The sequence below is a fragment of the Crinia signifera genome, chromosome 6 (assembly GCF_055691185.1).
Source record: "Crinia signifera chromosome 6, ASM5569118v1, whole genome shotgun sequence".
NCBI lineage: Eukaryota > Metazoa > Chordata > Amphibia > Anura > Myobatrachidae > Crinia > Crinia signifera.
Genome location: NC_139222.1, coordinates 36,320,067 through 36,343,223, shown reverse-complemented (window position 1 = coordinate 36,343,223; position 23,157 = coordinate 36,320,067). Strand labels below are relative to the sequence as shown.

Genomic DNA, 23,157 nt, shown 5'->3' with positions numbered 1-23,157 from the left:
TGCAATGGAATCCCTTTAGAAGATCCATATTTGACTTTCGCCCACAGATGGGCGCAGCTAACAGGGTTTATTTGTGTAATAAGTAACTACGGCCTAAGTAGTTGGTATACTGTCATAACTCATCAGTGTGTACCTTATTTCTTACAGATTACTGATGTACGCTGGGCTTCTGGGAGACAGTGAAGTCAATGTAGACCATACTGGCTGCAAATTACTATGGGCCTTATTCTAGTTCACTCTTTCTGACAAATCCTTCTTAGATGGACACAACCATATGCACTGCAGGGGGGCAGATGTAAAATGTGCAGAGAGAATTAGATTTGGGTGAGTTATTTTGTTTCTGTGCATACTGGCTGCTTTATTTTTACACTGCAATATAGATCTCACTTAGGGCCAGATGTACTAAGCTTGTAAAGTGATAAAATGGAAAGTGATAAACCATCAGCCAATCAGCTCCTACTTGCCATGTCACAGACTGTGTATGAAATGTGACAGGTAGGAGCTGATTGGTTGGTGGTTTATCACTCTCCATTTTATCACTTTTCATGGCTTAGTACATCTCGCCCTTTGAAGTAAAACCCCACCCAAATCTAATTCTCTCTGCACAAGTAACATCTGCCCCACCTGCAGTGCACATGGTTTTGTCCATCTAAGAAGGATTTTGTCAGAAAGAGTGAACTAGAATAAGGCCTTATGTGTATTAACCCTTTGAGTGCCAAGTGAATTTGTCAAAATTGGTGTGGAATCTGCCAAGCAAACATTTATATCCATCATAATGACCTGTAATGTGTACCTTATATAGTAAATATAATATTTTTTTCCACAACATTTTTTTATTTAATTTATATAACAAATGTGAGCGACGCTACCGGATATTTTGCACATCTATCACAGAGATGTCGGCACTCATATTTTGCAAGCTAAGGTTTTTATAGCCCCTGGATCAAATATACAGAATGGAACATAAATAATTTGAGGCCTGGGTGCCCCTATACCATGTGACACCAGGCGCACAGTAAGTCATGCCTACACACACACACACACAAAAGGGGGCGTGGTCTCACAGGAAGGGGTGTTGCCTTGTGGGTCGAATGGTATAGTGCAGCACCCAGCTCCTGTAACTGAGGAGTAGTTTACCGCAGTACATGTCTTGCCATATCTCTATCCATAAAAGGCTAAATCCTCCTCACCTTTTTAAGGTGAAGTACCGCCAGTGACCACTAGAGGCCACTCGATGGACCAAATTACTCCTTAAAAGAAAGTGAAAGTAGATATCAGAGATATCCACTGCTGGCTGTCAGCACGGCCGTACCCGTAGAATTCTAGGGGGTTGCAATGTTGTAGCCATCTTCAGAAAGCAAAACTTTCCAGAGCTTCTGCACAATAGGCAGCACCACCTAGGGATGGCAATTGACCATCGATGATTCAAAATCATTTATGCCGGATGTCGAATACTTTCACCACCGATGTGGGAGAACCAGGTGGTCTCCCTCCATTGATGGCACAGCAAAACCGATGTTTTGCTTTTGTTTTTTTATTCAAAGTGCCGGGACACCGAGTTTAGCTCTGCCCCCTGACCACCGTGAAGCCCGCCCCCACATTCTGACTGGCCCATGGGCAAGTCAGTCAAAGAAAATGGATGACCAATCGATCTGCAGCTATAACTACAGATCGGGCAGCGTGTTTGCATTTGCATGCACCCACCCACTGAGCTGCCATTCGCCGGCGTCTCCCGGCGCAGTTGTACGGGTCAGTGGATCGCCTGTACGCACAGCGCGATGCGCCGATATATCCTTAGACGCCGTTCGCAGATCTACTGCTCGTATACACTGGACGATGGTGCATCGATATATCGGCCGTTCAATCGTTATATCGGCCAATATATCTTCCAGTGTGTACACACCTTTACTCTCTCTGCCCATGTTACATCTGCCCCACCTGCCGTTCAGCATGGTTTTATCCTTTTGCTAAACTAGTAGCCCTGCTATCAGGTCTGCATCAGACCCCAAGGGCCAGATTCTCTAAGCTTTAAAAGTGATAAAATGGAGAGTGATAAACAGCCAGCCAATCAGCTCCTACCTGCCATGTCACAGACTGTGTTTGAAAAATGTCAGAAAGGAGCTGATTGGCTGTTTATCACTCTGTATTTTATCACTTTTGAAGCTTAGATAATCTGGCCCTGGGTCTCTAGACTGTCCCACATTAAGGGTGAGCTATGCCAAACCTTGGACATAGTTGTGTATACAGCGAGAGATAAAGTATCAGCCAATCAGCTCCTAGCTCATTTTTCACAACTTTTTTACAACTCTAGTCTTACGCACATAGGAGATGAGAGCTGATAACAAACCATTGGCCGGTATAAAAAGTATAATGTGCCAACTGGATGACAGGAGACAATTTAATCATTTTACAATTACAGTAAAGTAATTGACTGGAATGTGCAGTGGCAGGGACAGCATATTTACACATGAAGATAATGTGGAGCATCCGGTCCAGGTTTTAGAGCAGCAGCGGCAAGAAAACCGATGTGTCAGGGTTGGGCTGATTGGCGGCACCTGTGGCTTCCTCATAAAAGTGTTTCCAGGGCAGGAGGTCATTGCTCCGGATGCTGGTATAGCTGCCCAGGTGATAGGCAGCGGTGTGGGCTACAGTAGGGACCACTGGTGCATTCGTAAGAGTTTGAACTATGCTGTGATTGCCTGTATGCTGCTTGCCATAACTATACTTGCCTACGCTGCGTGCCTGGTATGCTGCGACCTGCTCCAAACATAAAGACCAAGACTTCATCTTGATCCCGTGTATGTGATTCCTTGTCACAGTGCCGAGGCCGAACAACTAATTTAAAACCAGCAAAATCCAAACTCGCTGTACCGGATTTAAGGCATGAGGATGTAACATAAAATAATTCACTCATAATAATAGCACATTGTGCCGCAGGATCTGTTCGGCATGAGTCATAGGGTCGACAATATTGAAGGTCAAAAGTCATTAGGTCAACCACTATTGGTCGACAGGCAATATTTGACCCATGAAAAAGGTTGAGTTGGCTTAAGTGAAAAGGTCGATATGAAAAAAGGTCGACATGCGTTTTTCGCACTTTGTTGTCTACGTCGACATATGTTGACATAGACACTGTATAAGTGTGCCGCGTTCCCTCACATGGCGAGTGCGGGCACACTATTATATTCCCCCCTTTTTGTCCACCTGGATAGTAAAGAAGGAAAAGACTCCTGTTTTGGGAAAGAAATTCGGAAAACCCCATGTCAACCTATTTGTGTCGGCCCTTTGACCATGTCGACCTGTGGTCTGTATTACTGATATCTTGATACGTGTATGCTAGCATGAGATGGATATGGATATATATATATATATATATATATATATATATATATATATATATATATATATATATAGTGAAAATACAACACAGATAATACTGGCTAGAGCTAACCTTATTGAGCAACATATATTTACTAACCTAATAGATTGTAGGTAACATCATTTTTGGGGGCATACTTATTAAGCCTGGTGAAGTGATAAAGTACCTGATGCTTTATCATCAGCCAATCAGCTCCTACTGCTCAAGTTACAGGCTGAGGGGCAGATTTATTACGCTCGGTGAAGTGATAAAGTTTCTGTTTTTTATCACCGGCCAATCAGCTCCTACCTGTGTAGTTAGAGGCTTGGTTTGAAAAATGACAGGTAGGAGCTGATTGGCCGGTAATAAAAACCAGACAGTTTATCACTTCACCGAGCTTAATAAATCTACCCCTGAGTTTGAAAAATGACAGGAGCTGATTGGCCTTTGCGTTGTCACCGCCCACTTTATCACTTCACCAGGCTTCATACACCTGCCCCTTGATCACAAGGAACAAAAATATAATTATCACTAAGGCAACTGTAACTCCTGAACAAAAAGGCAAAGATCAATAAACAATTATTATTATTATTAATAAACAGAATAAGGAGTTTCACCTCTGCGTCATTCCAGTTGAATTCACGCGCAACATAGAGGTGACAGTAGCCAAGGTGGGATGTCCACCCATCTTTGCAGGGACCCTGACAGAAGAATTCCGGGTTAAGATCATCTGGGACCAGTGGTGTCTTTTGACGGTCTTGCGAAGAAATCTCATATGAAGAATCCACCCCAATATGTAGAAATGGAAGGTGGATCTCAGAAGATCTTGAATCCTCCCGTTTACCAAATAAGAATCCTGTGGAAAGATGTCTTTTGTTAGTGGTCAGGACCCCATAACCGTTCCATGTGTATACTCTACATATGGGAAATCAATGACTTACCTCGAGATCCAGGAAGAGACAGCAACGTGATCACCAGCGATAGATACTGATAGGATGTCATCTTGTATCTGCAGAAACACATTTGCCCCTATTATTATCTTCACTCAGTTATACACATACTGTACAGCACCAGTGGCCCAGGGGGCTGCTTAACCCATTGAGAGATGAGCAAAATATCTGCTAAAAATGCCAGCGTCTCTCACATTTGTTATATAAATTCAAATAAAAAAATGTTGTGTAAAAAAAGATTCTATGTAGCCCAGGACTAACGATAGAAGCAATCGGATCGGGGCCAGAGCTGACGTCACATGACCTGCATTTCCCTGACGTCCTGTTACCACCTTTCCTGTCAATCAACTTTAGTACGGCCAGCGATGAAAAATGTTGCAGGATATTATCGCATGTTCAGTAGGCATGCGCAGTCTATCGATAATCGGCGGCCTGCAAATTCACAGCTGTCCAATCAGGTCCAAATAAGTTCCTAATAATGGAACTGAATGAGGACCCCCCAGAGTCCACCTGTACCCCTGAAAAAGCAACCACTATAAGATACAACACAGATGCAGTATAGGAACCCCAAACCAGTACAGTAAGTCAGCGACTACGCTGTACAAGCCACATACCTGTACCTGGATGTCTGGTTCTGCTATAGTAATACGCCGGCCCTTTATATATCTTCAGGACTGAATCAGGATCCAAGAAAGTGTCACCACCGAGATTTACTTTGTTTACCTACGCCAAGTATGTGGGTGATAACAGTGTCACACCCACAGGGACAACACTCAATCCCTCACACAGGTCAGTGACACCTTAGCGGTTTATTTAGTTTTGATCTTTTTAAAAACTTTTCCAGCGGTGCTAACATTCCTTTTCTAGCGTCATTTGTCATGTTAAGCAAGTACAAACGGTTATTTATGTGAATAAAAAGCTATATCCATTTTGAACATGAAATGTGCATTGGAGGAGGTGATATCATTACTGTATTAAATGTTGAGGGAAAACATGTTTATTGTAACAACCAGTGTACATTTATGTTGTCATAAAAATTGGTTATTGCTTGCCGAGTACCGGAAGAACGGGTTGGCTTTAGATCGCAATCTTTATTTTATTTTTTCATATGACGATTTCTACTTCAGTGGTTCTCACAGGTGCACTCATTAGTCACTGACACATTTCCCAGGTCACCCAGCAGCTGCACAGGTGCACTCATTACTCACTGACACATTGCCTAGGTCACCCAGGTGCACAGGTGTACTCATTACTCACTGACACATTTCACTGGTCACACTGCAGCTGCACAGGTGCACTCATTACTCACTGACACATTGCCTAGGTCACCCAGCAGGTGCACAGGTGTACTCATTACTCACTGACACATTTCCCAGGTCACCCAGCAGCTGCACAGGTGCACTCATTACTCACTGACACATTTCCCAGGTCACCCAGCAGGTGCACAGGTGTACTCATTGGTCACTGACACATTTCCCAGGTCACCCAGCAGCTGCACAGGTGCAGTCATTACTCACTGACACATTTCCTAGGTCACCCAGCAGGTGCACAGGTGCACTCATTACTCACTGACACATTTCCCAGGTCACCCAGCAGCTGCACAGGTGTATTCATTACTCACTGGCACATTTCCCAGGTCTCCCAGCAGGTGCACAGGTGTACTCGTTACTCACTGACACATTTCCCAGGTCACCCTGCAGATGCACAGGTGTACTCATTACTCAGTGACACATTTCCCAGGTCACCCAGCAGCTGCACAGGTGTACTCATTACTCAGTGACACATTTCCCAGGTCACTCAGCAGGTGCACAGGTGTATTCATTACTCACTGACACATTTCCTAGGTCAACCAGCAGGTGCACAGGTGTACTCATTACTCACTGACACATTTCCCAGGTCTCCCAGCAGGTGCACAGGTGTACTCGTTACTCACTGGCACATTTCCCAGGTCACACAGCAGGTGCACAGGTGCACTCATTACTCACTGACACATTTCCCAGGTCACACAGCAGGTGCACAGGTGCACTCATTACTCACTGACACATTTCCCAGGTCACCCAGCAGGTGCACAGGTGTACTCATTACTCACTGACACATTTCCCAGGTCACCCTGCAGATGCACAGGTGTACTCATTACTCACTGACACATTTCCCAGGTCACTCAGCAGGTGCACAGGTGTACTCATTACTCGCTGACATTTCCCAGGTCACTCAGCAGGTGCACCGGTGTACTCGTTACTCACTGACACATTTCCCAGGCCACACAGCAGGTGCACAGGTGTAGTCATTACTCACTGACACATTTCACTGGTCACACTGCAGGTGCACAGGTGTACTCATTACTCGCTGACATTTCCCAGGTCACTCAGCAGGTGCACCGGTGTACTCATTACTCACTGGCGCATTTCCCAGGTCACACAGCAGGTGCACAGGTGTACTCATTACTCACTGACACATTTCTCAGGTCACCCAGCAGGTGCACAGGTGTACTCATTACTCACTGGCGCATTTCCCAGGTCACCCAGCAGGTGCACAGGTGTACTCATTACTCACTGACACATGTACCAGGTCACTCAGCAGGTGCACAGGTGCACCCAGCAGGTGCACCTTTTCGTTTGGGCACACCTTATCTATACAGTTGTGCTCATAAGTTTACATACCCTAGTAGAATTTGTTATTTTCTGGCCATTTGTCAGAGAATATGAATGATAACTCACAAACTTTTCTTTCACTCATGGTTAGTGGTTGGGTGAAGCCATTTCTTGTCAAACAACTGTGTTTACTCTTTTTTAATTCATAATGACAACAGAAACTACCCAAATGACCCAGATCAAAAGTTTACATACCCCAGTTCTTAATACCGTGTATTGCCCCCTTTAAGATCGATGACAGCTTGAAGTCTTTTGTGGTAGTTGTGGATGAGGCTCTTTATGTTCTCAGACGGTAAAGCTGCCCATTCTTCTTGGCAAAAGAAGCGTGGCGAGTGGACGCGGAGTTGATTTTATAAAGCGTGGCAAGCGCAGCGAGCCACCGAGCCCGAAGCATGGCGAGGAGACGCGAAAAACGCTTCGGGATCGTTTTCCCCTCGCCACGCTTTATAAAATCAACTCCACACCGACTTGGATAGTGGGGGTATCAACAGGTGTAGTCATTACTCACTGACACATTTCACTGGTCACACTGCAGTTGCACAGGTGTACTCATTACTCGCTGACATTTCCCAGGTCACTCAGCAGGTGCACAGGTGTACTCATTACTCACTGACACATTTCCCAAGTCACCCTGCAGATGCACAGGTGTACTCATTACTCACTGACACATTTCCCAGGTCACACAGCAGGTGCACAGGTGTACTCATTACTCACTGACACATTTCCCAGGTCACCCAGCAGGTGCACAGGTGTACTCATTACTCACTGACACATTTCCCAGGTCACCCTGCAGATGCACAGGTGTACTCATTACTCACTGACACATTTCCCAGGTCACTCAGCAGGTGCACAGGTGTACTCATTACTCACTGACACATTTCCCAGGTCACCCTGCAGATGCACAGGTGTACTCATTACTCACTGACACATTTCCCAGGTCACTCAGCAGGTGCACAGGTGTACTCATTACTCGCTGACATTTCCCAGGTCACTCAGCAGGTGCACCGGTGTACTCGTTACTCACTGACACATTTCCCAGGCCACACAGCAGGTGCACAGGTGTAGTCATTACTCACTGACACATTTCACTGGTCACACTGCAGGTGCACAGGTGTACTCATTACTCGCTGACATTTCCCAGGTCACTCAGCAGGTGCACCGGTGTACTCATTACTCACTGGCGCATTTCCCAGGTCACACAGCAGGTGCACAGGTGTACTCATTACTCACTGACACATTTCTCAGGTCACCCAGCAGGTGCACAGGTGTACTCATTACTCACTGGCGCATTTCCCAGGTCACCCAGCAGGTGCACAGGTGTACTCATTACTCACTGACACATGTACCAGGTCACTCAGCAGGTGCACAGGTGCACCCAGCAGGTGCACCTTTTCGTTTGGGCACACCTTATCTATACAGTTGTGCTCATAAGTTTACATACCCTAGTAGAATTTGTTATTTTCTGGCCATTTGTCAGAGAATATGAATGATAACTCACAAACTTTTCTTTCACTCATGGTTAGTGGTTGGGTGAAGCCATTTCTTGTCAAACAACTGTGTTTACTCTTTTTTAATTCATAATGACAACAGAAACTACCCAAATGACCCAGATCAAAAGTTTACATACCCCAGTTCTTAATACCGTGTATTGCCCCCTTTAAGATCGATGACAGCTTGAAGTCTTTTGTGGTAGTTGTGGATGAGGCTCTTTATGTTCTCAGACGGTAAAGCTGCCCATTCTTCTTGGCAAAAGAAGCGTGGCGAGTGGACGCGGAGTTGATTTTATAAAGCGTGGCAAGCGCAGCGAGCCACCGAGCCCGAAGCATGGCGAGGAGACGCGAAAAACGCTTCGGGATCGTTTTCCCCTCGCCACGCTTTATAAAATCAACTCCACACCGACTTGGATAGTGGGGGTATCAACAGGTGTAGTCATTACTCACTGACACATTTCACTGGTCACACTGCAGTTGCACAGGTGTACTCATTACTCGCTGACATTTCCCAGGTCACTCAGCAGGTGCACAGGTGTACTCATTACTCACTGACACATTTCCCAAGTCACCCTGCAGATGCACAGGTGTACTCATTACTCACTGACACATTTCCCAGGTCACACAGCAGGTGCACAGGTGTACTCATTACTCACTGACACATTTCCCAGGTCACCCAGCAGGTGCACAGGTGTACTCATTACTCACTGACACATTTCCCAGGTCACCCTGCAGATGCACAGGTGTACTCATTACTCACTGACACATTTCCCAGGTCACTCAGCAGGTGCACAGGTGTACTCATTACTCGCTGACATTTCCCAGGTCACTCAGCAGGTGCACCGGTGTACTCGTTACTCACTGACACATTTCCCAGGCCACACAGCAGGTGCACAGGTGTAGTCATTACTCACTGACACATTTCTCAGGTCACCCAGCAGGTGCACAGGTGTACTCATTACTCACTGGCGCATTTCCCAGGTCACCCAGCAGGTGCACAGGTGTACTCATTACTCACTGACACATGTACCAGGTCACTCAGCAGGTGCACAGGTGCACCCAGCAGGTGCACCTTTTCGTTTGGGCACACCTTATCTATACAGTTGTGCTCATAAGTTTACATACCCTAGTAGAATTTGTTATTTTCTGGCCATTTGTCAGAGAATATGAATGATAACTCACAAACTTTTCTTTCACTCATGGTTAGTGGTTGGGTGAAGCCATTTCTTGTCAAACAACTGTGTTTACTCTTTTTTAATTCATAATGACAACAGAAACTACCCAAATGACCCAGATCAAAAGTTTACATACCCCAGTTCTTAATACCGTGTATTGCCCCCTTTAAGATCGATGACAGCTTGAAGTCTTTTGTGGTAGTTGTGGATGAGGCTCTTTATGTTCTCAGACAGTAAAGCTGCCCATTCTTCTTGGCAAAAAGCCTCCAGTTCCTGTAAATTCTTGGGCTGTCTTGCATGAACTGCACGTTTGAGATCTCCCCAGAGTGGCTCAAAGATATTGAGGTCAGGAGACTGAGATGGCCACTCCAGAACCTTCACTTTATTCTGCTGTGGCCAATGACAGGTCTACTTGGCCTTGTGTTTTGGATCATTGTTATGTTGGAACGTCCAAGTACGTCCCATGCGCAGCTTCCGGGCTGATGAGCGCAAATTTTCCCCCAGTATTTTCTGATAACATGCTGCATTCATCTTGCCATCAATTTTGACCAACTTTCCAGTGCCTTTGTAGCTCACACATCCCCAAAACATCAGCAAACCACCTCTGTGTTTCACAGTAGGAATGGTGTACCTTTCATCATAGGCCTTGTTGACTCTTCTCCAAATGTAACGTTTATGGTTGTGGCCAAAAAGTTACATTTTGGTCTCCTCACTGCAAATGACTTTGTTTCAGAAGTTTTGAGGCTTGTCTCTGTGCTGTTTGCAGTATTGTAAGCGGGATGCTTTGTGGCATTTGCATAGTAATGGCTTTCTTCTGGCGACTCGACCATGCAGCCCATTTTCTTTTAATGCCTCCTTATTGTGCATCTTGAAACAACCACTATTTTTCAGAGTCCTGTATTTCAGCTGAAGTTATTTGTGGATTTTTCTTTGCATCCCGAACAATTTTCCTGGCAGTTGTGGCTGAAATTTTTGTTGGTCTACCTGACTGTGATTCGGTTTCCACAGAAGCCCTCATTTTCCACTTCTTAATTACAGTTTGAACACTGCTGATTGGAATTCTCAATTGGTTGGGTATCTTTTTATATATCCCTTTCCTGTTTTATACAGTTCAATTACCTTTTCCCACAGATCCTTTCACAATTCTTTTGCTTTCCCCATGACTCCAGAATCCAGACACGTCAGTGCTGCACTTGATGAAAGATGCAAGGGTCTTTCAGGAGACCAGACACTTACTGACCTTTTATACACACACACATTGATTACAAGCAGACAGATCACAGGTAAGGATGGTTACCTTTAGTAGCCATTCAAACCCGTTTGTGTCAACTTGTGTGCATGTTATCAGGCCAAAATCTCCAGGGTATGTAAACTTTTGATCAGGGTCATTTGGGTAGTTTCTGTTGTCATTATGATTTAAAAAGAGTAAACACAGTTGTTTGACAATAAATGGCTTCACCCAACCACTAACCATGAGTGAAAGAAAAGTTTATGAGTTATCATTCATATTCTCTGACAAATGGCCAGAAAATAACAAATTCTACTAGGGTATGTAAACTTATGAGCACAACCGATGCAGTGTAAATCCCGGCGGTCGGGATCCCGGCGTTCAGAATCCTGATTGCCGAAATCCCGACACTTTCTCCCTCTGGGGGTGTCCACGACACCCCCGGAGGGAGAATAAATTAGTGTGCCGAGCGTAGCGAGGCACCGGGCCCGCTGCGTGGCGAGCGCAGCGAGCCCGCAAGGGGGGGCGATCCACGTCCCCCCATGTCGGGATTTCGGCGATCGGGATTCCAGCGTCGGGATTCTGAATGCCGGGATTCCGACCGCCGGGATTTAATACTGAATCCATATATATATATATATATATATATATATATATATATATATATATATATATATATATACATAGCTCCCAACATGACCCTCTCCAGAAGGGACACATTGCTCCGTTTCTGGACTTCCCTCTTAATGTATGATTGCCATCACCTGTTTCACACAGGTTAATTGATAAGAAAGGTGCTTCACCACAGGTGATGGCAATCATTAATTAAGGGAGAAGTCCAGAAACAGAGCAATGTGTCCCTCCTGGAGAGGGTCATGTTGGGAGGTATGTATATATATATATCTATATACACACCCACATATGCATTGTAGTTACAGGAATGCTGCTAATGTGTACAGTGTACATTTACCTTTCTTCTTACTCCACCTTCCCTCACACTGGTAACTCACTGACAACCGGCTGATCTATCAACACAACACAACCCCAGCAAGGACTGAGGACAGAGGGAGTACAAATCAGGTAACTGCTGTATTATACAGGGTTCTGCCATAGCGGATCGACACCGCCTGGATCTACAATCACGTGGATGACCACTCTTGGTCGAACAATTCCAGTTAGACCCTAAAGACAGCCGACAGCGTCTAGATAGACAGTAATGAAAGTTAGACGCAAGTGTTAGATCGAAGGGAACGTGATCGACTAGGTTGACAGAAGTTTTTTTTACGTTTTTTGGTGTTTATGTCGACATGGACACCAATAAGTGTACAGCGTCCCCTCGCACGGCTCACTACGCTCGGCACACTATTATGATCTAACCCTATGTCCACTTGGATGGAAAAGCATGAACCAAGGTGGTCTAAAGCAAAAGAACATGGAACACCGTGCCGACCTTGGGACTGTTGTTAACATTCCTGTCGATCCAAGGCTTGAGTCTTATGTAGGGTACACACCAGGACGACCCGCTCACGATGCACATCGTGAGCGGGTCGTCAGTGTCTCGTCCGACCTGCTCACGATCCGATGGCGACCCGCACCTGGCTGTATGGTCGTCATTGAGATCCTACCTGCAGCAGGTAGGATCTCAATAACGACCGACAGACCCGCGGGACCGCGCATCGGATCGGTATCGGTCCACACCAGGACAGAAAAGGGCCCAATCAGCACACAATCTACATCCAATTGGTCGGAATTGGATCTAGATTGAGGGGATCGGGCCCTAGTCGTCCTGGTGTGTACCCAGCATAACTTTAGAAGCTGTTGACTATCTTTAGGCATCTAAAGGCATTTGCACGCGTTCGGCCAAGAGTGGTCCACCACATGATTGTCAAGACGCCGTCGATCCATCTACCGGATACGCTCTATCAAATATGGCCGCACATACACAGATTGCAAAAGTTTGTTTTAAGGTAACAGCAAACTGGTTTTGCCTTAAAATTATAAAAAAATTATGCTATGGGGGGAATCATTATGGGGGAGGATCAGGGCCGGCCACTGGAGGGCGGCACTTGGGAGCCCCCCTCATGGAGCCAGTTGAGGGGTAGTGCCGCAGCGGCACCCGCACCATCCCCACCCCGCCATGGAGCCAGGGGAGTGCAGCGGCGCCCGCACTGTCCCCAGCCCCCTTGGACCCAGGTGAGCGCAGAGGTGCCCGCAATGTCCCCAACCCCCGTGGAGTCTGGTGAGCGCAGCGGCACCCGCACCATCCCCACACCCTAACCCTCATGGAGCGCCTCGGTAGCGGCGGCCGCATCCACTCCCCTTCCGCCGCAACTCTCCTCCTCTCCCCCCCCCCTGTAGTGGAGCGACTCAGCGGCCGCAACACACACACACCCCCCGGAGCAGGTGAGCGGCGGGCGAGCAGGCAGGCGGCGGGGTGCTCCCCCCCCCTCTGCCTGGGGCGCTGCCGTACCTGGCACCGGCCCCGGGGAGGATTATCGAACAATGTCTGTGAATTCTACAATCCGCGTCCTTTTCCTGCAAAACAGATACGGCTTGTTTTTTAAAGTCACATCTGTTTTGTCGGAATCTGCCTTCAATGCTGTCGGAAACGGCACATATTGAATATACCCCTTTAAATCTTGTGGCTACATTGCCAAATCCTCACTGCCATTGGTTTATTGCAGGCTATTAAATGTGGGTGACAGTGGGTGTGGGATTTACAAACCTGGCGTAGTACATTCCCCCACTTACAGTACCATGCCGATACTAAACGCAGCTGCACTACTGATATACAGTATGTTAGTATCACGAAGGGAAGCTCTCCCAATAAGATCTGTGATGGCCGCAGGTTCCTGGACTTCCAGGTTGATTACCCAGGAGTCCATCTGCGCATGAGCAGAAGGGTGTAGCGGCCACAGCGGATGCTGAAAAGGGATCCAATCTTTTTATAAGCTCCTGGTGCGTGTGTCCAATAAGTAAGAAATAAAAATACGATTAGCCAATGAGATCGCAGCATCTACAGACAACTTTAATTGGGACATTTTGGGAAAGAGGGGTAGAGTAACCAAGTCACTATCTTTATTGTGCCATAAGACAGATAAGTGACTTGCATACCACCTAACTGTCCTGAATACCACGTGGACGTTCCCGCATCCTTCCCGTGGCCGGCAGTGTCCCGCGGCGTTGAGGGGGTGCAGTTGGGAGTCCCCCCTGTAAGTTGGTGACCGGCACTAAATAGACGCTGTACGCATGCGCACAGCGTCTATTCTGGCAGCCAAAGGGGCGGGGGCATGGCTAGAGACTCACAGCGTCAAAACAGGGGCATGGCCTCGCAGGACGGTACGATTATAGGCCATGCCCCCTTTCTCTGCAAGCCACGCCCCCTAATTTCAGGCCGCGCACCTGAAGCACGCCCATTTGTCCCTCCTTGAAAGTTGGGCGGTATGGACTTGGGGCCCATTTCAGACCTGTTTGCCAGCCTAGTGTATACGCACATAAGCAGACCCCAACATCAGAAACAGGGCCTTGATCTTGATGCTGTCAACTATCTTTAGGTATCTAACTAGCCAAGATTGTCGATCTAGGCAACGTCGTTCCGTCGACCGGATATGATTAATACCTCCAAGCGGTCACTTCCTGTCAGTATTTTCCATGAAATCCTCATTTTGAGAGTGGTCATAGCCACTGGTGTATCTATAATGGATGCAAGATGGGCTCCTGTGTCCAGTGGGGCCCACACACTGAACACCCAGCATACATTTGATAATACCTCTCCGTTGAATGTCGCAGTGGCAGATATCACTGGAAAAATGGCTGCCGCAGCCATTTTTCAGTGATTTAAGCATGCAAAACAGAAGTATCCTCTGGAACGCAGCTCGGGTACCATATTTCCGGAGACCTGTGCATGGTCCATTTTGCAGCATGTAATGTAATCATAAAATGTAGTGCTTAACCGCAGAGCATGATAGCTAACCAGGGACGCGTGATGAGACAGGGAAGTCCATTTCCAGCTGGTGATTGGGGTAGATAACCAATCCAGTCCAGGACTGGAACAGATACAAGCTGGCAAATACTGACAGCTTATAGACAGCTGAGCTCCGCAGCAGTGGTTTAGCCACAGTCCTCTGATGCAAATGGTGAATTACATTACAAAGTACATTGTATAACACGACAACAATAAAACGCAGCATTAAACAGACTTGTATTGTACCGTTTTGTATATTTCAGAGATAGAGCAGTTGGAGGACGCGCAGGCAGCCCACATGGTGAGACACTATGGTTGTAGTTTTACATGTGCAGTAACTTATTCAAGTTCACAAGAAGCAGGGAGATAATGGCAGGATGGGCCGTAAAAGGGGGGAGTGTGGTAAAGGGGCGTGTCAAGCTCCACAAGGGGCGTTTCTATCTCCACATATGGGCGTGTCTTGGCTGGAATGGTGGCTGTTGCAAGACATTTCCATAGAACACTAGTAACAATATATTTTGGGACGTTTTTCAAGTATCGAGACTAACATTGCGGTCTGCTATATGGGTTTGCTGTGTATATATATTGGCTGTGATATTTATTTTCTTCTCACTCAGCACAATACATATAACTGTGATGCCTATGCAATAAATTCCAAATGCAATTCGACCTTGTGTGAATTCATCCCTGAGCATATGTTTGTTTTCAGTATAATACATTTTAATTTATTGTATAAGAATAAAACCTGTGGGGGAGCTGCAGAACATGGGGGACTATGGGGGTTATTCTGATTCACTCGGTAAGGCACAATCACTCTCTAATGGACAAAACCATGTGCATTGCAGGTGGGGCTGATGTAACATGTGCAGAGAGAGTTAGATTTGGGTGGGGGGTGTACTTCAAACTGATATCTATATTGCAGTGTAAAAATAAAGCATCCAGTATTTACCCTGCACAGAAACAATAAAACACCCAAATCTAACTCTCTCTGCACATGTTACATCTGCCCCACCTGCAGAGCACATGGTTTTGTCCATTAGAGAGCGATTGTGCCTTTGCGAGTGAATCAGAATAACCCCCTATATCTCCAGTACCTGCTAATTCTCATCCCCAGAAAAATGCAGGGAATACTTGAAATTGGCAGATATCACCCGAAATAAATCAACAGGTATTTTTGGAATGTATGCCCCCAAATAAATCTTGATAAATATGTCCCTAATTAACTTTGCCGCGTTTGGTGTCTGACTTTTTATTGGGCTGCACTACGGTGCCTATGTCAGTATCGTTACTTAATTTGCAAACTGTTTCAGGAACCAGTGGAATCGCCCCCACAGAACTTGGGAAATGGTACAATTCCAAAGGCTATGAAGCGTGATCCATTATTGCGGGTAAGTAGCCCTCTGAGGAGGTTTTAGGTACTTGTGTACAATCACGGCACCCAATTTCATGTCAGACCGTTATCCACGTCAGACCGAAGCGTGGCGAGCCCCGCGTTACGCGTCCTCCCAATCTGTTCATACCCCCACTATCCACGTCGGCATGGAGTTGATTTTATAAAGTGTGGAGAGCGCAGCGAGCCACCGAGCCTGAAGCGTGGCGAGCGGACGCGGAAAATGATCCCGAAGCGTGGCGAGTGCACACGGGTTACTTGACGCGTATTCCGTGTCCCCACACGGGGCTCGCTGCGCTCACCACGCTTCGGGGTAATTTTAAGCGTGTGCTCGCCACACTTTATAAAATCAACTCCACGCCAACGTGGATAGTTGGGGTATGAACAGGTCGGGAGGACGCGTACCGCCGCCGCTCGACATGCATCAGGCTGACTTGGACAGTGGGGGTGTACCAGGATGTAACACCATGCAAATCGGCCGCAAAATCACAGCACAACGAACGAAAATCGCATGCGATTTTTTTGCATGCGATTTCGCGGGCGCCGTGATAATATACAAGTACCGGGTTTTATAAGCCCACTAAGGATTTTTGACACAATCTTTCCCGAACAGTCCAGATGATCACTGAGCGGATATGGGTCGACGAAATTTAGGTCAACACATTAAATAAGTCGACATAGCTAAGATTGACAGGGTTGGAAGGTCAACACAAGCATTAGGTTGACAAACAAGAGGTCATGAGTTTTTTTTGGTCCCGACTGTCGACACAGTCAACATGGACACTGTCAAAGTGTACCGCACTCATCATGATTTTCCCACCATGCCGTAGTGGATGGTAGGGCATGAAATACCACCTGTCGGCGCGTCAGCTAAAAAAAAAAAAAAAGCTGTTAAAAATGCATGTCAACCTTTCTATTGTCAACCTATACCCTGTCAACCTTTAGTGGTCAACAAAATGCATGTCGACCTAAATGGGGTTGAAAAAGCGACCATATTCCCACTGAGCAACCCACGTTGTTGCTGATTGTTTTAACCCCTTCCTGACGCAGCCTGTTTTTGCCTTCCTGACAGAGCCCTTTTTTTCAAATCTGACATGTATCACTTAAGTGGGGATAACTTTTTTTTGCTTTTACTTATCCCAGTGATTTTGAGATTGTTTTCTCGTGACACATTGTACTTCAAGTTAGTGGTAAATTTGGGTCGATACAGTCTGTGTTTTTTTGTGAAAAATGCCAAAATGTCGTAAAAAATGGAAAATTTAGCAATTTTCAAAATGTTACATTTTCTGCTTGTGAGACAAATAATCATACCACTCAAAATAGTTAATAACTAACATAGACCATATGTCTACTTTATGTTTCCATCATTATTTCAACATCCTTTTAATTTTTTTGGACACTAGGAGGCTTAAAATATGAATAGCAAATTCTCAAATTTTCAAGAAAATTTCAAACACTGATTTTTTTAGGGACCAGTTCAGTTCTGATGTGACTTTGAGGGACTTGTATGTGAGACACCCCCATAAATGATGCCATTTCAAAAACTGCACCCCTCACAGTATTCAAAACAGCATTTTGGAAGTTTGTTAACCCTTTAGGTGTTTCACAGGAATTAAAACAAAGTGTAGGTGGAATTTCAAAATTTCATTTTTTTTGCAGATTTTCAATTTTAATACATTTTTCTAAGGAACACAGTAGATTTTACTAGAGAAATGTGACTAAAAATTGATTCCCCCAATTCTTTTGTTTTCATAAATATCCTATATGTGGCCCTAGTGTGCACGTTGACCAAACCACAGGCTTCATAATAGAAGGAGCACCTACTTGATTTTGGAGCCTCCTTTTTATGAGATTATTTTTTAGGCACCATAAGATGCTAAAAGTTAGGAACCCCCCCACAAGTGACCCCATTTTGCAAACTACACCCCTCAGGGAATTCATCTAGGGGTATAGTGTACATTTCAAACCCCCAGGGGTTTCACCAATTGTGGTACAACTGGGCAGTGAAAATGAAAAATTAAATTTTTTACACAAAAATGCAGTTCTGGCTCAAAATTTTTCATTTTCACAAGGAATGAAGGAGACAAAGCACCCCAAAATCTGTGCCCCAATTTCTCCCGAGTACGGCAATGCCTCATGTGTGACCAAAAAATGGCAGGACTCAGAAGGGAAGGAGTGATATTTGGATTTTGCAGCACAGATTCTGGTGGAATGTTGGTGGGTGCTATGTCACATTAGCAAGACCCCCGAAGCACCAATACAGTGGAACCCTCCCACAAGTGACCCCATTTTGCAAACTACACCCCTCAGGGAATTCAACTAGGGGTATAGTGTACATTTCAAACCCCCAGGGGTTTCACCAATTGTGGTACAACTGGGCAGTGAAAATGAAAAATTAAATTTTTTACACAAAAATGCAGTTCTGGCTCAAAATTTTTCATTTTTCACAAGGAATGAAGGAGACAAAGCACCCCAAAATCTGTGCCCCAATTTCTCCCGAGTACGGCAATGCCTCATGTGTGACCAAAAAATTGCAGGACTCAGAAGGGAAGGAGTGATATTTGGATTTTGCAGCACAGATTCTGGTGGAATGTTGGTGGGTGCTATGTCGCATTAGCAAGACCCCCGAAGCACCAATACAGTGGAACCCCCCCACAAGTGACCCCATTTTGCAAACTACACCCCTCAGGGAATTCAACTAGGGGTATAGTGTACATTTCAAACCCCCAGGGGTTTCACCAATTTTGATACAACTGGGCTGTGCAAATGAAAAATTAAATTTTTTACACAAAAATGCAGTTCTGGCTCAAAATTTTTCATTTTCATAAGGTATGAAGGAGAAAAAGCACCCCAAAATCTGTGCCCCAACTTCTCCCGAGTATGGCAATGCCTCATATGTGACCAAAAAATACCAGTTGGGTGCATGGCAGGACTCAGAAGGGAAGGAGTGATTTTTGGATTTTGCAGCTCAGATTCTGGTGGAATGAATGGTGGGTGCTATGTGGCATTAGCAAGACCCCAGGGTATATATAAAAAAAAAAAACCTGCACCCCCAAAAAGTTGCTGATCAGTTAATTTATACTGATCAGCACAAAAGGGGGGGCAGCAGTCAGTTGCACAGGCAGCACAACCTTTGGTGCAACTGTCAGGTATATATATAAAAAAAAAAAAAAAAAAAAGTTGCTGATCAGCACAGATATACTGATCAGCACAAAAGGGGTGCAGCAGACACAAAATATAGCACTCTCTATCACTCTCTGTCACTATCTCTCACTATCTCTCACGATCTGTGACTCTATGACACTGCAGCAGCAGGACACAGGAAGTCACAAGATCCAGGAAGCATCCAGCTGCTGGCAGCATGCTACCAGCGGTGATCAGCGGTGATCAGGTAAGTATCAGGCAAGGTTCAGGTATGTATAGCACGACAGAGTGGCCGGTGACCGCTCTGCACGCAATTCCAGACCGGAATGGCGTCTGCAGCACAGTCACCGTTAGTTTAAATCACGCGCCATGGCTGTGATTGGTCCGTTGGTCCGTTGGTCCGTCGGTCCGACGGACCAATCACAGCCTTGGGGGCAGGTGGGGTGAGGTGTGGTCATCACCGGTGACCCCCTCACACCCGGCGGTGATTGATCCCTGTGTTACCGAGCGTCTGATTCGCCGGTAACACAGGAAAACGCTGCGATTGGTTGTTCACATTGAACAGCCAATCGCAGCGATCGCCGACGGGGGGGAGGCATCGCCGCCCCCCCTGGGCATGCTGGGACATGTCTGCTGTCAGGGACAGCAGACATCGTCCCTCTGTCACCGCGTCCCTAGACGCGGTGACAGTTTAAAGTCATGACGTATATATACGTCATGTGTCGGGAAGTACATCCCGGCCATGACGTATATATATGTCAAATGTCGGGAAGGGGTTAAGGGACAATAATATTAAATACAAAAGTATATCTTGTGTAATAGTAAGTCACTCCTGCTAGGATAAATTACAATCCAACTCCTTATTACAGAATATTTAACGCGTTTCATAAAACAAAAAAAACTGTTTAATTAGAAAATGTGTTGAACCTAGTTAATTAGTGTTGTACTTAGTTAATTAGTGTGCTGCTCTTTGGATATCTATATGGAAATGGAGATCTGTGTAGTGGTGTCCCAGCAGGCTTCCCAAAGGTAGTACAGATATATACGTATGTTTTGTATATAACATTACAGCCTCTTTAAGTCCAGCAGCAGGAACTTTCTGAGACGGGGTGGTTTTGAAAGTGTTCCTTAAGGTACCCACACACTAAAACGATTTTTGGGCCGATTGGCCGATTTATGATAAATCGGCCGATGTTTACCGATAATAGGTCGAAAATTGGCCGATATCGGGCCGATGCGCACTCCCGTGGATCTTTAGCTGAATCTTCTGATCTTACGTGCTGCGCAAAAGATCAGAAGATTTAACAAGAGATCCATAGGAACGCACGTGGGATCTTAAGAAAAATCTTTGGTGAAGATGTGCGCTTGCCTGAAATCTTTTGTCCAGGACGGACAAAAGATTTCAAGGCTAATTTATGCGCACATCTTACGATCGCAGATCTTTCTAGTGTGTGGGCACCTTTAGGAAGGGCCAGGTGTATCAAGTTTCAAAAATACAATGGAGAGTGATAAACAACCAGCTCCGGGTGCCGGATGGGGTCCTGACAGTCATTTACCCGACTTCGGGACCCCGACTGTTAAAACACCGGCTATTCTCCCTCGAGGGAGAATAGAATAGGTGGCGAGCCACTGTGCCCGCAGTGTGGCGAGGGCAGCGAGCCTGCAAGGGGCTTTGTTGCGCTCGCCATGCTGTCTGAGTCCAGGCAGTCCGGATCCCGACTGACGGAACCCTATACCACACCCACCAGCTCCAAACCCAGCCTGTAACATGACAGGTAGCAGCTGATTGGCTGGTTTATCCCTTTCCATTTTATCACTTTTTGAAGCTGGATACATCTGGTCCTAAATATGTCCCCAGGCTGGCAGGCTGGTGACCTGGCCCAACTTGTCTCAATTTTTCATTTGTGAATGTTTTTTGTAGGATGCTCCACATAAAAAAACCTATCATGATGAGAGTATAAAGTATACGGGGTATGTTTAATAAAGGTTAATGTTGGTAGATTGTTATTACTATCTTTTGATGTTGATCGATTTTAAATCGATGTTTGGCTTCCAGGGCTAAAACACATCTACAGACAGATGACTTTTTATATTTTAAAATGTTAGTACTTGTGTTTCCTAGCCTCGAGAAGACCAACATCGGTGAAGATCGATTTTAATCGACCTTTATTAAATACACCCCTGAAGCTCTTCCTACCAGCCTCTTTGTAGAACTCTTCCCAAGAACTTGGCAAAAGGTTGACGCAAGCATTAGGTCGACAATGAAAAGGTCGACATGAGATTTTCACATTTTTGTTTGAGCCATGTGCCTACAGTCGGTATTTCATACCACACTATGGCGCGTGCGAAAATAAAATAGCTCCCGAAGCATGCCGAGCGCAGCAAGCCATGCGTGTCGACGCGGTACAGTGTCCACGTCAACAAAATACATGAAAAACTCGCATCGACCTTCCCTTGTATACAGCTGATGATGGTGATGGGTACACATCTATACATCTTCGCCCCGTCCTCCCGATATCAGGAGAACGTGCCGTCCAGTGTATACGTGTGTAAGCTGTGCCAATACAGCAGCGGTACCATATTAATGGCTCCTAACGCTCCTGAAATGGTGGCAGGTCGCGTCTTGTCTGCTCTACATGCGCCAATTTCAAAAATGGTTATGGCTCGTTCCACGCACTGCCCGACTAAACTGGGGCATCACAACCAATCAGCCGAGGATGGAGTGTATCCACCTTTAGGTGTAAATTCGCTAAAATGGGAGTTCTAGGGGCAACCAATAAGATTATATTATCTTCTAGAACAGGCAATTCCAAATTATGGCCCTCCAGCTGTTGTGAGACTACACATCCCACCATGCCTTGCCACAGTTTTGCTATTAGGGAATGCTAAAACTAAGGCAATGCATGCTGGGATGTGTAGTTTCACAACAGCTGGAGGGCCATATTTTATGTATGCCTGTTCTAGAAGGTGCTAAATAAATAATAAATATTGGTTGCTATGGGCAACATCCCATGAGTTGACATGAGTTTTTCTCTTCTTTTTTTTTCCCAGAATGTCGAAATAGTCGACATGAACTCTTAAGTGTACCTCGTCCCCCTCGGCACACTATTATTTCTCCCACCACACCATAGTGGATGGTAGGGTATAAAATACCGCCTGTCGGCACATCGTATCCAAAAAAAAGTGAAAAACTCATGTCGACGTTTTGACTGTCAACCTTTCCTTTGTCGATCTAATGCTTGTGTCGACCTTCTAGCCATGTTAACACATTTCAGGTATCAACCTAAGCCCTGTGGACCTTCAGGGGTCAACACAATGTATGTCGACCTTAATGGAGTCAACGTAGTGTAAGTGTGGCCATACACACGCAGATTTATCTGCTGATCTGTCTGGTTGGAACAAACACATGGTTATGGATGAGAGCAAATGACAGTTGACCATTTGCTTGGAAATGCTGAAAAACTGACAAACTGTCACTCATCCATAACCATGTTTTTGTCCCAACCAGCCAGATCTGCAGATAAATCTTACTAGTGTATGGGCACCTTAAGGCGATAGGGAACGCTAACCTATTCCTACCTGTAACACCTTCCAGGGGCTGTCGCGTGGAGACCGCCGCTACATGTTCAGCATCATCAGTGTGTACAACCCCGAACCGGACCGGAGGCGGCTCTACCACAAGCACAAATTACTCTGCGGAAACCTTCTGTCACACTGAGCGTTCAGGAGACGCACAGGAATATCCTTACTCACCACAAATATTCTGTACCGCAAAATAAAAAAATCCAAATCTAATTAAAATGAAAA

At 45.7% G+C, this 23,157-nt stretch overlaps 1 protein-coding gene and 1 long non-coding RNA gene across 3 annotated transcripts in view; one reads left to right on the top strand and one right to left on the bottom strand.

Annotated features, from left to right (window-relative positions):
- The window catches only part of LOC146007544 (struthiocalcin-2-like), a 9,552-nt gene extending 5,192 nt beyond the window's left edge, over nucleotides 1–4,360 (bottom strand). The window contains exons 1-2 of the mRNA XM_083145979.1: nucleotides 4,300–4,360; nucleotides 3,976–4,214 (exon numbers count right to left, since the gene is read on the bottom strand). Coding sequence (XP_083002105.1) covers nucleotides 3,976–4,214; nucleotides 4,300–4,360 — 300 coding nt within the window. The remainder of the gene's footprint in view (nucleotides 1–3,975; nucleotides 4,215–4,299) is intronic.
- LOC146007543 (uncharacterized) overlaps nucleotides 1–23,157 on the top strand; it is a 27,361-nt gene extending 4,204 nt beyond the window's left edge. For both annotated transcript variants that reach the window (XR_014444351.1, XR_014444350.1), the window contains exons 2-5: nucleotides 4,981–5,097; nucleotides 15,080–15,117; nucleotides 16,127–16,204; nucleotides 22,946–23,157. This is a non-coding gene — a long non-coding RNA (uncharacterized LOC146007543). The remainder of the gene's footprint in view (nucleotides 1–4,980; nucleotides 5,098–15,079; nucleotides 15,118–16,126; nucleotides 16,205–22,945) is intronic.